The sequence below is a fragment of the Branchiostoma lanceolatum genome, chromosome 15 (genome assembly GCF_035083965.1).
Source record: "Branchiostoma lanceolatum isolate klBraLanc5 chromosome 15, klBraLanc5.hap2, whole genome shotgun sequence".
NCBI lineage: Eukaryota > Metazoa > Chordata > Leptocardii > Amphioxiformes > Branchiostomatidae > Branchiostoma > Branchiostoma lanceolatum.
In genome coordinates, this window is record NC_089736.1 from 17,534,581 (window position 1) to 17,551,175 (window position 16,595).

A 16,595-nucleotide genomic window follows, 5' to 3' on the forward strand; every position below is an offset into this window, starting at 1 on the left:
TATTAATCACAATAAGTGTGGCAATTAAAAATTATTGCCATAGCGAAGGTGTCTAGGTTGATTTTACTTCACTGTAAGGAAAGTACCAACGTAGCACTCTTAGTTCTGCCATTATATTTGTTCAAAACGCACTTAGAGATCAGAAAGGCGTCTGCCAAGCAGATATCGAAAGGCCGGGGCACACTCCCTGTGTAGTGTTGTTTCTCTGCTATTTTTTTAATTGGGTGGAGGGAGAATCTAGGCCAGAAGTTTAGAAACCCCTCCACGTAAAGCGTTCAGTGTAGACTGCCCAAGAGGTAACTATAGTAAGTTCTTTATCGTTCCATTAAAAAACTTCTATGTATGCTTGGTGGGAGGCATGATGATGATGTTCAGCATGTTCTTGTGATAATAGATCAACTGGGGTACGTTGAAAACCCTTTTCAAAGCTAGAATACTAGATTCGGTGTCCTGAGAACTCCCTGACACACTCCCATGTGTATACGAAATCGTACCACGTATACTAAGTAGGTCATCTGTCATCAACCTGCGTGCCAGGATGCCAGACCGTCCTAACGAGGGATAGAGTGACAGGCGGGCATCCACAGAGTTTTGGGAAAGGATTGCAGAAATTCCTGTGCAATTCTGGGAATTCTTGAAAATCGGGCATAAAATATACTATTAAGCTTGCTCCTGAAGCTTCGCTAAAAACCCCATGATGTCATACTTACATATACTAGGCTTTTAAGTGATAACAATGATCATTGTAGATTTCTTGCATCTCTGTGTGATATCAGCTATTGTTAAACTTGTAATACTGGAAGAGATTAAGTAAGGTTGATCTTTCTTGACTTTCTCAATTAAATTAGCAATTTGGATTCTGCAGTATAAGTGGCAGCTTGTATGATGTGGCACTATTTGACAGCTAAGGACTTTTTGAGACCATTTTTGACAATTTTACATGTTGAACATTGTCAGTTACAAAGGCTTGACTCATTTTCAGCCCAAGTTCATGAGCACCAGATAAAAATTACATGCAGGCCCAACATAGATTGGTCAATCCAACAATAATGGTATATCTAAAAAAGAATAATACTGATGAAAAGATCCTGCTTTATTTCATAACTGAACAAAGGGTCGTCAAATTTTGCATACTCCAATACCATCTAATCAACAAACATCCATCAATACTACTCAAAGAAGGTAAAACAAACTTGAATTTTCTTAAAATTGAATTTTCAGTTTCTTTGAAATGTTGAGAGAAAATTGAGAGAGCTAAGCTAACCTTGTTGACATTGTAGATCAGCAGTGCGTACTGCAGGTCAGCTGAGATTCTGTATCGAGAGGCATCAATGTCACTCTGCCGACAGAACAAACAAAATGAAAGTCAAACTTCACAGCAAATATCTCCATAAAGAGCAATAAATATTTTATTATTACCAACCAACATACCTGAGTGTAACTTTTAACAAATGTCGGGCGACTCTGACCATTACCAACTCGGCCCAGTCAACTTGGGGGGAGGGACCAGTTGATGGACATGCGCAAAAGCCCAGTTTGCATGTCCATGTTCCTTTTTTTGTTATCATTTTTTAGAATTTTTTCCCGGTGAAATCAGTTTTCAGGCAGGGAGACCAGACCTGTGTTTACTTTTCAAATCCAGAAAGAAATTGTGACCTTTCTACTACCAGACCAGTGTTTCCATGCTGCAGGTTCAAAGGTCAGTGTTTGTTTACGTTCAAACAGCTCTAGTGCTTTAAAAGGCAGGAGTCGAACCCCGGCTTTTTCCAAAAACGGCAACTAGACATGTTTAGCTGTCCAGTGGATGGAAGTTTTGGGACATTGAAATACTGGTAAGTGTACTTTGAAGCCTGTATTGTTCCTTGTTTTGTACATAATCTTAAGGACGTTTGTTCAGCTACTCCTTCCCCTCGGGCCAACACCCTGGTCAACTCGGTCCTAACAAACCCCTGGTCAACTTGGCCCAACGCTCCTGTCTTGGTCAAACTATTTCCCTTAGGCTATATAGTACACAAGGATAATTCGGGAACTCCATGACTGTCACTCTCATATGTACACTGATGAATTTTGTAGCCGATGCGTGGGTGGATCGCGCCAAATCATGTTGATAGCCGTGTGGTTTGGGGGCTTAAAAAGTACAAAGTTGTCATTGACAGTTCAACGCTGTCTGAGAAGGAAATACAGTCTCTATTGAGAAATAGGCGTTAGAAGTTTTTGCTATTTTTTCTGCGTATTCTTCCAGTCCAACATCCTGGTCCGACTTGACGGGTGTTGGGCCGGCTTTAATTGCTACTGACTATGATGTTATTATTCCTTATGCAATGCAAATCATGACACTCCGGCTTTCTTTAGATGTACAGACTACAAAGTGTAGTCTAAGAGGACTTGAACAAAACTATTAAGATATTCTGTACTTACAAAGGTGTCATTTTTAATAATGACAGTAGATGAGTTGTCTGTAGCCTTAAACTTGACAACAGCATCACTTCCATTCCTATAGACGAACTCATCTTCTGCAAAGAAATAGTAGTGGTACAAGGCTATAAGGTCTGGTGAAGTAGGCCAGCAAATATATGAATTAAGATGCACCATCGTATAGCCAAAATTGGATTGATTGACCAATCAGAAACCTGCATCAGTCTGAAATGGATTATGATGCCGTGATCATAACCATTAGCCAGCCAACAGCAGCAATTTATAAACCATCACGTTCTACATTGTACCTTCAAGTTGTGTCTTCTATCAATATAATGGCTTAGAATATACAGGATTAGGTGGACTTACAGGGTTAGGCAGCAGGAAGATGGCTATGATACATTTGTAGGGGTTAACAGCTTATGACTGAAGGATTGGAAAAAAACACTTATCTAAGAATATGTTGGCCAAGACAAAGGTTTAAAAGATGTGAGAGAAAATCTCACTTCAAGGCTCAAGTCATTTGAGAATCATGACATTGTGACATAGAAGAATGACAAAAGGTGTTGATATCCAAGCAGCTATAGTGTCACTTGGTTACATCACAATCAATCAAGACTACCAAGAATTTCAAACATAAAACTACGAACTTCAAGGTAAGGTTTGATGTCAGCTGATTTATCAAAAGTTAAACTTGTTCATGCAATCAAGAAAAGGATATATGCAGAGTCAAACCATGTCAAGACACTCCAAGTGTGAATCCAATAACTATAATGAGGGCCTGCATGCCCTTTTTCGTAAGGCGTAATCAGGCCTTTTTAGTCTTCGTAATCCGTAATCAGCCGTCCACAATCAACGTAATTCGTAATCGGTACATCAGCCGTGATGCGTAATTGGTCGTTTTCATTCTACGTTAAGCGTAGGCACTCAGCCGCAGTTACCTTTTTGCAACGTAAAACGTAAAGCTTAGGCTGATTTCCAGCAAAGTTTCCCTGCAAAGTTTCCCCTCAAAATGCAGGAAGTAGCATTTTAGGGGGTGAAGATTTAAAAATTTTCCCAAAACAAGCCCCCGGACCCACCTAAAGTTGTCGCCCCTGGCCAGGACGAAAAATATTTTCTTAGGCCATTGCCCCCCAGATATCAAGCTGAAACCATTGTGTATTTGTCAATTATAGAGATGCTATAAAACAGCTTAGTCTATCGCCAATTTTGTCCCTCAAAATGCGCAAAATAGCGTTTCAGAGGGTAAAATTAAAGATTTCAAAATTTTCTCGGAGTGCGTGCGCTCAGAGCGACCTGAGGGACCCCTCGGATTGTACCTCTGGCAAAAAATGTGTCGGAAGGGCAAAAAATCTAGCTGAAACCCTTGTGTGGTCGTTTTTTTACTAAGAGTATGAGCGCAAAATTTGCCCCTCAAAATTCAGGAAAGTATTTCCCTGGAACCGCCTACAGCCGACGTCGCCGTGCCACCGATGAAATATAAGTCGAGAGGGCTCCATGAAACCCTTGCGTATATTTGGCACTCAAAATTAAGGGCATAGTGTTTTAGAGGGACAAGACTTTGACATTTTCCCTGGGGAGCATGTCTCCGGACGTCTTCGGTGCTCGACGTGGTCAACATACGGTCAGCAAATGATTTTGCCCCTCCCCTCCCAAACGAAATTTCCTGTCGCCGTCACAGCTACTCATTATTAGTTATACCGTTTAGTGTGGTTATAATCAGATTCATCGTCACCCCCAATCAACATGAAATCAATAGTTTTGAAGCAGAACTAGAAAGTTAAATCAAAATTGTTATGGTCAGTTGGGAAGCCTCATGATTTAACGTAATTCGTAATCAGCTCTCAGAATTTAACGTAATTCGTAATCGACGGCAAAATTTTTTCGTAATTCGTAATCACTACCCCCCCATGCAGGCCCTCTATAATTGCTACAAAGTGGAACTTATTCACTTACCACTGATCCACTTCAATGAGACACCTTGTGCCTTCCAAGAGTCGTCAAACAGGTCATCAAACGTAAACTTAGGATTCGTGTTTATGTGTGAATCTGGAATACAAACATTTCAGATAACATTCAGTAAAATACATCAAAATGGCCAGTCAGAAGTCCCCATTTCACATTCAATTTTGGTTATGGCTCCATAACTTCATACAAAAGATGAATAATTAACATCAAGTAGTCAGATGAGTGAGTGAGTGAGTGAGTGAGTGAGTGAGTGAGTGAGTGAGAATAGTATAGTATATAGAATAAGAATAATTCACATGTTCCACTGTGACAATTATGTACAATGCACCTAAGGAATGGAAGTGGGCAGGAATGTGTATGGACAGGAAAGCCACAGTAATATCCTCATGGATTGTTTGCTCTAAGGAATTCCAGATTGTCTCAATTGACATCAGGAATGGGAGTGGGCAGGAATGTGTATCAGCAGGAGAGCCTCAGGAATGTTTGCTCTAAGGAATTCCAGATTTTCTCAAAGGACCTTAGGAATGGGAGTGTGCAGGAATGTGTATCAACAAGGACATTATATAGGAAGGACTGAGCACGCAGTCAGTCCCACGCTGTGCGCTATTGCCAAACCCCGCGGCGATCTATTGTTTCCGCCCTTCGGCGGCGCTCCTCTGTTCTTGGCGGTTTGATTCTTGTCTTCGCGCCAAAACCCTACAAATGAGCCCGATCATGACGTCATGCGCTCCGGTGCTGGCCGAACTCGGCCTGAACCCACCAGAACTACAGGCAAGATGCCTGTAGTTTCCATGGATTTCCTTATTTGGGAAGCAAACATGACTTGCGCAGATGGCAGCAGCCTCTGGGGAAGGCACTGGCGGCCATTTTGATATGTGTTGGGGCGCTGTAGGACGGGTAAGGGGAAAACCCAGTATAGGTACCCGTACCCGTATACCTGTATAGGTATACCGGTATATCCCATTAGGGACCCCAACTATGTTCTCCTGCATTCTCCTATATTCTCCCGCTTTCTGCTATATTCTCTTGTGTTTTGCTATATTCTCCTGGTTTCTCCTGCATTTTTCTATATTCTCCCGCTTTCTCCTACATTCTCCTGCTTTCTCCTTTATTCTCCTGCACTCTCCTTTACTCTCCTTTATTCTCCTGGTTTCTCCTATATTCTCCTGCAATCTCCTCTATTCTCCTGGTTTATTCTCCTATGTTCTCCTGCTTTCTCCTATATTCTCCTGCATTCTCTTTTATTCTCCTGCATTCTCCTTTATTCTCCTGCAATCTCCTTTAGTCCCCTGGTTTCTCCTATATTCTCCTGCAATCTCCTTTATTCTCCTGGTTTCTCCTATATTCTCCTATGTTCTCCTGCTTTCTCCTATATTCTCCTGCATTCTCCTTTATTCTCCGGCAATCTCCTTTAGTCCCCTGGTTTCTCCTATATTCTCCTGCAATCTTCTTTACTCTCCTTTATTCTCCTGGTTTCTCCTATATTCTCCTATGTTCTCCTGCATTCTCCCGCTTTTTGCTATATTCTCCTGTGTTTTGCTATATTCTCCTGGTTTCTCCTGCATTTTTCTATATTCTCCCGCTTTCTCCTACATTCTCCTGCTTTCTCCTATATTCTCCTGCAATCTCCTTTACTCTTCTTTATTCTCCTGGTTTCTCCTATATTCTCCTGCAATCTCCTTTATTCTCCTGGTTTCTCCTTTATTCTCCTATGTTCTCCTGCTTTCTCCTTTATTCTCCTGCATTCTCCTTTATTCTCCTGCAATCTCCTTTAGTCCCCTGGTTTCTCCTATATTCTCCTATATTCTCCTGCAATCTCCTTTACTCCCCTTTATTCTCCTGGTTTCTCCTATATTCTCCTATGTTCTCCTGCTTTCTCCTATATTCTCCTGCATTCTCCTTTATTCTCCTGCAATCTCCTTTAGTCCCCTGGTTTCTCCTATATTCTCCTATATTCTCCTGCAATCTCCTTAACTCTCCTTTATTCTCCTGGTTTCTCCTATATTCTCCTATGTTCTCCTGCATTCTCCTATATTCTCCCGCTTTCTGCTATATTCTCCTGTGTTTTGCTATATTCTCCTGGTTTCTCCTGCATTTTCTATATTCTCCCGCTTTCTCCTACATTCTCCTGCTTTCTCCTATATTCTCCTGCATTCTCCTATATTCTCCAGTGCTTTCTCCTATATTCTCCTGCAATCTCCTTTATTCTCCTGGTTTCTCCAATATTTTCCTATGTTTTCCTGCTTTCTCGTATATTCTCCCGCTTTCTCCTATATTCTCCTGCATTCTCCTATTAATCTCCTGTATTCTTCTATATTCTCCCGCTTTCTCCTATATTCTCCTGCTTTCTCCTACATTCTCCTGCATTCTCCTATATTCTCCTACTTCCTCATATATTCTCCTGCAATCTCCTATATTCTCCTCCTTTCTCCTATATTCTCCTATGTTCTCCTGCATTCTCCTATATTCTCCAAGTTTCTCCTATATTCTCCTGCTTTTTGCTATATTCTCCTGGTTTCTCCTGTAGTCTTCCGCATTCTCCTATATTTTCCCGTTTACTCCTATATTCTCCTACATTTCTCCTATATTCTCCTGCTTTCTCCTATATTCTCCTTTATTCTCCTGGTTTCTCCAATATTCGTGTACCACTACCACACATGGAAAAATAGCTTCCTTTTTTTTACACGCGCACCTGTGGCAGCAATGGGTCATTTCACACCTATTTGTAAAACCTATTTTCACCCAATCTTACTCTTCTATGACCTAGGTGTGAATTTTCGTTTTCACCCAAAACATCTACATGGAAACAATGCCAAACCAGAGGTAGGCTCTGGAACTCAAATTGGCGCAATTCGGAGACACAAATTTCCCCACGCAGAGGCGCAATTCGCGGCGCGAATAGCGCCACCAGGGGGCTAAACTCGAGATCTCGAATTCGTCCACGCGGAAGCGGCAGTTCGAAGCGTAATACAAAACCGGCACTGACATGGCACGAATAGCGCTTCCGGGGGGCTAAACTCGAGATCTCGAATTCGTCCACCTGGAAGCGGCAACGCAAAGCCCACAATGTACGTAACTGTATGTCCAACCAGCGGTGGCAGCGAGAGCGCATATTTACCAATACGAAACACGGACCCGAGTATCTTCTTGCGATTTAGCCATTCTGTTAACTTATAATGTATTGTATTCAGCAATCGTCGGTTTCTTAATTACCGTTATATCAATAACATTCTGTTTTATTAATGCTGTTACAGGACCTGGTTACGGGGCTAAAAAATGCCAAATGGCTACAAATGCGTGATAGTAGTGTGATAAGATGCATGAATGAGACAGTATGTGTTCTTAGTGTCAAGATAACTTTAAAAAATATACCACTGAAAGTACATACACAAGCACAAAAAAGCATCCTTTGTCTACTTATGAATTTACTGCAAATTATGTCTGACTCAGCATTCAGTATTTGATCGTTGATGCATTCAAATCAAAAATGGCTACCACACAAATATGATGCTATCCCAGCATTCTTTGCAGTTTGTAAGCAGACTATTTCCGAAAACACCCAAATGTTTACGAAACTGACAAATGTCATCAGGTAATATAAAGCGATTGAAGAAAAACGTTGTTAAAGGCATCCAGAGCATTTTATGAGGCTTGAAACTGGAATAAAGAAACCCCAATTTCTAGTCATTCCTACACACAGTAAGTTTCAATAACACTATACCATTACATATCGACATTTAAGGAGCAAAGATACGATGCCGTTGTGTGGTGAGAACTGATAGAAAATCCAAGCCCAAATAGACTGATCCTGACTGTCCATCCCAATTAGCGGTTCGACCAATGAGAGAGTGACTGCATGTCCGTCAAATATTTGAATTTTTATGTTTTAATTTTGCATTTCTACGTTTTGACGGAGGTGGGCGGGGCTATGGTATCGGTCTATTTACACTAGGCGCGTGAAACTAAAAGATCACCATTTAGCTTTTTTTTGTGCCGCTTTTGAGCACTTTCGATAAGAAATCCGCACGCAAATGTGGTAAACAGTGGCATTAAATGTCAATTTCATAAAGATTACAGCAACTAGAATATTTCCATTTTTCAAGCTTCATAAAATGCTCTGGGTGCCTTTAAAAAAACTCTTATGAATTAAGGACTAAACTCGTTTTTTCTGAATTGTCAATTATCTTACTTCATTTCTTGTCGTGTATTGCTATTGTATTTTTTGATGTTCTATATGCAGTTAGCAAGATATTGATGATTGTTAATTTTGAAACATGTTTGTCGTAAAAACTTGGATGTTTTCGGAAATAGTAGGCTCATACAAACTGCAATGATTGCTGGGATAGCATCATATTTTCATGGTCACAATTTTGCTTGAAATTTTTTGTGAAGGTCTACGTAGTTTCAGATTTATATATATATATATGTACGACTGGTTTATTTGCAACACACATACCATTGCAGCCTTTCAGCCTAGGGTAAGAGACATAATTCATTAAAATTCTTTCAATAATTGCACAATTCTTACAATAACACTACACTTCATAAAAAAACTACAATTCATTCAATAAGTCTAAGCTAAAAGGTAAGGTAGTATTTTCAAATCTAGACTGAGTTCTGCATCTGGACTAAGTGAAGTTGTCATTTGTCCTTAGATTTCTACAGTGAACACTTAATTCCCCGTTTCGGAGGAAGCCAACTAGAGAAGGTGGGGGATTTATAGATCTCTGGAGATAGACAGTGCAAATTTCATACAAAGATTACGCCGTCTCAGGTACTGGGAGTAAGTGACAGCTGTTCTAAAGTGCCCTATCATAGCTAACATAGTAACCAGGTCCTGTAACAACAAATTAAACAGAATGTTATTGATATAAAAGACTATAAACAAAGCAACTAGAATTATTACCCATCCATGGTCATACATGATAAATTAACCTAATTCGTATTACGATTCGCTGACTACAATATATTATAAGTTAAACATTAACAGAATGGCTAAATCGCAAGAAGATACTGGTCCGCGTTGGATGTCGGACAACTCGGCCCATTACCAACTCGGCCCAGTCAACTTGGCCCATCTCCCTAGTCAACTCGGCCCATCTCCCAAGTCACCTCGGCCCCAAAACCTCAAAGTCAACAATTCCAAGTTGTCTGACAAAAAGATGCGGTCTCTATCAAAATCATGTTGATTGCCTAAGCGCCGGTGGTATGGGGCTCCAAAAACCTCAAAGTCAACAGTTGGAAGTTGTCTGACAAGGAGACAATATTGTTACTACATGTACATGTAACGTTATGTTACTACCCGGCGGCGGGTCACGGCGGGTCGACCAAGCCCGCCAGCCCATGAAAATTTTTTTGCTAAATACCTGCCGAGCAAAGAAGAAATTGAAAAGCTAAAAATTCTAGACATGAGGTTGTTGTTTAGAAGGTGAGCGTTTTTAATTTATTTTGTGGAAATTTGGCGATGGGCCGATTTGACCACGGCGATGGACCGATTTTACCACGTCCGGATGGGCCAAGTCGACCACCGCCGGATGGGCCAAGTCGACCACCGCGATGGGCCGAGTTGACCAGATTTGCAATGGGCCGAGTTGACCAGATTTGCGTATAATCGGTAAATATGCGCTTTGCTGTCACCGCTGGTTGGACATATAGTTACGTAACTCATGTTGTCAGTACATTGCGGGCTTAGCGTTGCCGCTTCTGGGTGGACGAATTCGAGATCTCGAGTTTAGCCCCCCCGGTAGCGTTATTGGCGCCATGTCAGTGCCGGTTTTGTATTACGCTTCGAACTGCCGCTTCCGCGTGGACGAATTCGACATATAGAGTTTAGCCCCCTGGTGGCGCTATTCGTGCCGAGAATTGCGCCTCTACGTGGGGAAATTCGTGTCTCGAACTGCGCCAATTCGAGTTTCATGTACCTGCAAACCAGGTCACCCCTTTTACCCATTTTGACTCTTCTGGGTTGAGTATTATATTAGTAACCCCAAAACAGCTGATTCACCCAAAATTGAGTTGGTAGTGTAATGGTCTGGACCTTTTAGCCTACATGTAGTGGTTAGCGCATTGATTTCCCAAGCCGTGCGGATCGGGATTGGCGCGGGTTCTAATCCCGGGAGAGGCGTACTCGCTCCTTTGGGTTTTTACAAAAGTTTTGTTTTTAGTAAAATGTAACACTTACTTGTAAATATTGAATAAATACATGTATTTCTTGAATTCATAAATCTCTAGTGTGATAGTTTCTTCTTCAATTTTCTAGTCGGTATTCTAGCTTGACGCAAGTGTTTTTGCCTGACAGTAGCAATAAATAAAGATCCCCCCTCCCCACAGTTCGGTTACGCCAGACAATTGTTGTAGCAAATTATGAATGGATTTGGAGGTACGATTTTTAAAAATATGTACTTCAGAAATACAGATTGTTTAGAAAACAAACTTATAAACACAATACACAAGGACATTATCTTCACAATTGTTGTGTAGCCTGGATTCCAGACCCCCAAACCCTACAATATCTATACCCCACATGATAGATATTTTAGAGTTTGGGGTTCTGGCATCCAGGCTACATGTTGTGTTGCTTGATCTTGTGCTTGGTAAAGACGGCTCCCTTATAAACTTTTTAAAATCACACACATGCAAGTGAAAGTGGTAAGCTTTGCCGAAAAGTTTTGTGCGTTTTTTAGGACTTCAAGCTCCCCAGTTTCTTAACGATCGTCTTGAAAATCACTCTAAACAAAGTCCTCATCGCCCGGTCAAGCCATTCTGAATTTGTGACTACAATAGTGGGACGCTTGTGGCCGCTTGGAATATATGCCAATCTGGGGGTGATTCGTATGTAGGTGTCAATTATTTTTACAATCATGAACTGAAGGTAACTTGAATAGGGACTGATTGTGTGCTCAGTCCTTCCTATATAATGTCCTTGGTATCAACAGGCAAGCCTCAGGAATGTTTGCTCTAAGGAATTCCAGATTGTCTCAAAGGACCTCAGGAATGGGAGTGGGCAGGAATGTGTATGAACAGGAAAGCCACAGTAATGTCCTCAGGAATGTTTGCTCTAATGAAGCCGTGACCCCGATCCATGACAAACATTTCCAAGTGTTTAAGCTATTGCATTTATGAATGCGCCTCTGATTTGTGCACTGGATGAAATCACTTCACATCCAGGCCCTAGCAATGTGCCCTTGTGGAAGGCACTTTATACCCACAAATGTATTTCCTCACTTACCTCTGAAAATGAGTGTTCACCTAGCTTCGGTTAGGGACATCCTCTCGGATGGGGCGTTACAAAAAAGGTGCCATGTTTGGTTACAGCCACACCTTAAAGCAATACACAAGACCAGAGGAGATTGTTCTGGTTTTTTTTTCAAAATGGCAAAAACAGGACAAGCTATTCCGAGAAGCAACAAAATAAATTGGCGTGGCCTAACTGACTTGCTTTGGGTCAAAAATGGACTTTGATCTTTGTCAATCATCCCATCGAAGGCCCTCACAAAAATAGCTCTTAGAAAATCTAGGTCCAATGTTAAAAACAATGTTTGTTGTGTTTGTGTAAGTTGTTTATCAATTCTCACCCTTAGCAACTTAATTCTTCTATTGCGTTGACCCAAAAATTGATCTGGAACTTCAGCAATTATCCCATAGGAACAATACTTTAGGGTTGATTCCCATCATGCATCACACCCCATTGGTCTTCATGAAGGGGCACCACTCAATTTCTGTATTATAAATGGTTCATTTGTTTATCTGTGTATAATTTTTACAAATTTTGTTGATTTTGTATTCATAAAGATGTGGTCTCTCAGAAAATAGCACTCTCCTCTGGTCTTTAAGCATGTGATGAAAGAACCTACCACACTTAGCAGTTGAGGGTGGACCGTCCCGGTGTGAATGGATCAAACTTTACAGTCCAGTCTTTCACATCTTGTACCTACTGTAGGAAACTGGTGTGTTACACCTACATGTACATGTGGTTTACTAGTTAGGTGAAACAAACAAAATGCTGCTGACCTGGCGTTAGCAGAATGACAGCAGTGACGATGAGGGAACACACGATGAGGATGACCAGGAGGGCGATGATAATGCCCTTCCAGTTCCGCTGGGATGGGTTGTTCCCAACCAGCTCCTGAAATGCAGAATACAACAGGAGTTCGGAGACCTCATATCTCCATGAAATATACATAATGCAAATTAGGCCCTCATTTGCATAATTTATATTCAACCATGTTCATCGTCACATAACTTCCAAATGTCACAAGTATGAAATTCCAGTTATCGAATATGAAATTACGGTATTTGTATATCGCCCATACCTATAGTATGGGCGATACATATTGTTTTTGGCGATGCCTCAGTGGCGAGCCAAATGGTATAGTATTGTTTGCAGTTTGCAAATATTCTAGTAATTGCACAGGCATTTGTCCACAGGCATTTTAAGCCAATAGAATGTTTGGAATGTTAGTCAGTAGTATAAAGGATAGAAAGCCATGCAGCCCCCCCTGGGGACAGAAAACCTAGACAGGAAACCACATCTGTGGACCAGACGTGTCAGGCTTATGTCCACTCAGATCCATTTATTTATTTCTGTATTCTTTTACTTGGGTAGCTCCCTCAGTGGCTTGGCACTGATTTTCAGGGATCGCCCTAGGTCTGTGAGTGTGTTTGTATTTGTGGCAGAACAGGTAATCATCAGTCTTCATCCTGTATGAACAGCATCACCTATCAGTGCCCTAAGCAGGGTACAGTTCTTCCTTACATCACAAGTGCTTTTGAAAAAAGTGGCATTTGGCGGGTAAGGATCCAATAACAAGTTGCCTGAGGCAATTGACAGGATTATCCTGTCAACAGCGGGGAAATTCGCACTGTTGACATCAAGTATAGAGTCGGTCTCATGGCCGAATGCTAAAAGTGTCCATGGTCACGGGTGGTGAAGCACTTTTTCAAGCTGGTATAACTGTAGTCCAGCCTCCATCACTGAGACGTCAAGGGAAAGAAAACATATAACCCCTTAAAAATGGTGCAAAATCATTTAAAGTTTTCTCAAAAATCCTGAGCAAGATTAGCTTACTTTAATTTTCATCATAAGGATGTCTAAAAAGAACAAGAAAAAATTCCGAGGCAGAAGCGAACTCACATCTTCTGATTGATAACCGGGCATATGCACTACTGCTGAGCTAAGGATGGTCATGGTTCCATTTTTACAATGCTTAATGTTGTTACTTGTTTCACATAAGCCCGTCATAGTTCTGGGATCACCCACCGTTTGCAACTTGCGCCATGATGACGGCTTCTCACCTGATGATTGAACTATGTGATGTCAAGGATCTAAATTTTGCAAACAGAATGAACAGTGATTTTCCAGCTGCCTTCCCTGAGGATGGATTTTGAGGAACTTTCCAAATTCAATGCCCACTAACTCGTCAATTCCCTCGAATTCGTGGGAAAGTCCCTTTAAATCCATCCTATCTACCAAAAAGCTTCAAAAATGTCTGGGAGAAAATTGTATTTGTATAAAATGTTTGACAGATATCAACAGAATGTGATAAATACAAAGTAAGTAACTACCGGTAAGAATGCTATAACGATGCAGGGTGCCATTGGCGCACCCTGATCTTGGAATAGCTCAATATCAGAAAAAATTGTCAATCCGAATGATCATTATAATTTTGTGCCTTTCTACCCCACAACTTAACCTGATAAGATTTCTGACTAAATTGAATGAAAAAATGAATCATATCTGCATTAACCTGCAAAATGCCAGACAAACTGTAACAGTGGTGTTCAAGTGCCACCAACTGACCAGTCACCTATATTGTGTAACTGGTCCAGACATTTTAGCCTAGCAGTTAGTGCGTGGGGCCTGTGTGCACTGGCAGGCCTGGGTTTGCCAGGAGACTGTGCTACTCGCCTCTTGTATTTCAGTGGTTCCCACACTGACTCTGTGAGTAATGGCAAAATGTGCTGCACAGTGATATCGAACTTGGAGATTCAAGGACGAATCTTAAAAAGAAAAGGGGGAGAAGTGTAACAGTGTGGTTCAAGCGCCAACAACTGACTAGTCTAACTTGGTACCAAAAGATTTAAGAAATTGCTCCACTTTTTTACATCTTATTGAAATATCTTTCATTGACATTTTGGTTGAAACATTTTTGCACAGTACAGTTGAAGCAGGCAGTTCTATTATATCACATACATTGTAATGTCAGCTTTTATTTCCCTTACCCACCCCATTGTATTTTATGCAAAAGTCCGAAAATCAAATTGGTAAGACCTTGAATATAGCTAAATTATTCATGAATAATTTAGACATTAGAAAAATGATAATTGTGATGTTCTTTACACAATAATGATGTCTAGTAAAAACTGGACCAGTGTAGATTACATCAGTCATGTTGCCTACAGCAAATGTCTAGATATCTGTAATATGGTTAATGAGGAAGTACATGTTATTATACAACCTGCCACTTCACTGTATGTAATCATCAGGCTCCTAAATTATGTTGTAAGCATGTCATGCTTAAGACTTCAATCTGTAATTGATGACAAATAAACAGTGATATTATTCTGAACATTATTCTGTATCTATGGCCTAAATGTCAGATTGGTGACAGGCAGGCTCTCAGACACTTCCTTAGGGGACCCCAGTAGTTTATAGATTGGTGAGCTGTGCATGGACATTCATGTGCGGTACATCGGGCCTGACTATGTTATATTGACTGTGTTTCAGACATAGAAATCAATATACACAATCATATATTTATTTATTTTATATAGCAGGCTAGCACGACATGCTTTACATGACATTTTACTACTTTGATTCATATTATGATGTTAATTTTGACTGTTATATACAGAATACTAGGTTTGTGAGGATCGCTAAGGGCACGTTGACTGAATGTGAATATTATCTTGAAATAAGCATTTAGTTTGAATTAGGTTTAGAAAAACAAATACTATATAATCACCGTAAACTCAAAGGTGACTTACCGCTTTCGTTATTGTCCAATGCAAATTACATGATTGTACAGAGAGGCCTCGGAAAAAACTTGCCAACTTTTATTTGGTCAACCCACTGGCAAGTGACTAAAAATTTTCGATCTGAGTGACTTGTGCATGTATAACGTATATATTCAGATTCTGCACAATGACAAAATGAATGAATCTAACGAATGATGTTAAAAATACCAGTGCTCTGATTTATTTCACTTTTAAATTGTTAATAAACTGTATTTGTTGGATCGCTAACCCTTTGGCAAAAATCTTTTAAATAAAGAGAGAGAGACTAAATTTTCCCAGACTATGTATATGCTGATATTCAAACTCATATTCAAATAAATATTCTACACATTGAAAAGAAAGTACAAGCAACAAATTATATTTTACCTACTCTTGCATAGATTTAGGTAATTTCAATTTGAGAAAGAGAAGTTATATTTCGTAATTATAATTCTGAATTGCACTTATTAATAATTGGACAACAGATATTGGATTAATGTCTAACTTAATGCTAAGCTATACTACACACAGTAGGACATGCTTGAAGATAGGTTAGTACATTTTTAGTGAGAAGAGAAGAGTACCTAAATATTCCAAATTTCAGCCATCGCCGAGCCATGGCTAAATCAAGAATTAGTGATCATCCCTTACAAATCGAAGTACTAGGTAGATACAACCAGACTCCTCCGAATGACAGACTTTGTACATTCTGTAACTCCAACCGTATAGAAAATGAAGTTCATTTTGTATTAGAGTGTACGTTATACAGGGACATACGTAATTCTTTTATTGGTGCCCTGAATTTAGATACAAGATTTAAACAGTTAGTAAAAGATAAACTATTTGTATACTTAATAACATCCTCTGACAACATTATACAACAAAAACTCTGTGAATTTGTACACAGTGGTTTTAAGAAGAGGGAAGAGACATGTAAACAATAGATTCAACAGCATTATATGTTTGATTATTGTGTAATTGATCTATATGAATATATATTAGTTGTTTTGTTCATCTCACTATTTAAGAACACTTCATGTACGTTTCATGTGAAACTGCATTTAGCCCATGCGGGCATGAACGTGCAAAATGAAGATCTTTGTCATTGTCATTGTCATTGTCATTGTATCAACCTTGATCACTTTTAAAAAGCATTTAACTGGATCCCCAGTATAACACCCCCCAGTATATAGACTCCTGCATATCTAAGTACAGTC

The 16,595-nt window shown here is 40.1% G+C and overlaps 1 protein-coding gene across 12 annotated transcripts in view; it reads right to left on the reverse strand.

Annotated features, from left to right (window-relative positions):
• LOC136421172 (dipeptidyl aminopeptidase-like protein 6) overlaps positions 1 to 16,595 on the reverse strand; it is a 329,761-nt gene that overhangs the window by 45,498 nt on the left and 267,668 nt on the right. For all 12 annotated transcript variants that reach the window (XM_066408333.1, XM_066408335.1, XM_066408334.1 and 9 more), the window contains exons 2-5: positions 12,394 to 12,508; positions 4,372 to 4,464; positions 2,419 to 2,513; positions 1,265 to 1,339 (exon numbers count right to left, since the gene is read on the reverse strand). In XM_066408333.1, the coding sequence (XP_066264430.1) occupies positions 1,265 to 1,339; positions 2,419 to 2,513; positions 4,372 to 4,464; positions 12,394 to 12,508 (378 nt within the window). The remainder of the gene's footprint in view (positions 1 to 1,264; positions 1,340 to 2,418; positions 2,514 to 4,371; positions 4,465 to 12,393; positions 12,509 to 16,595) is intronic.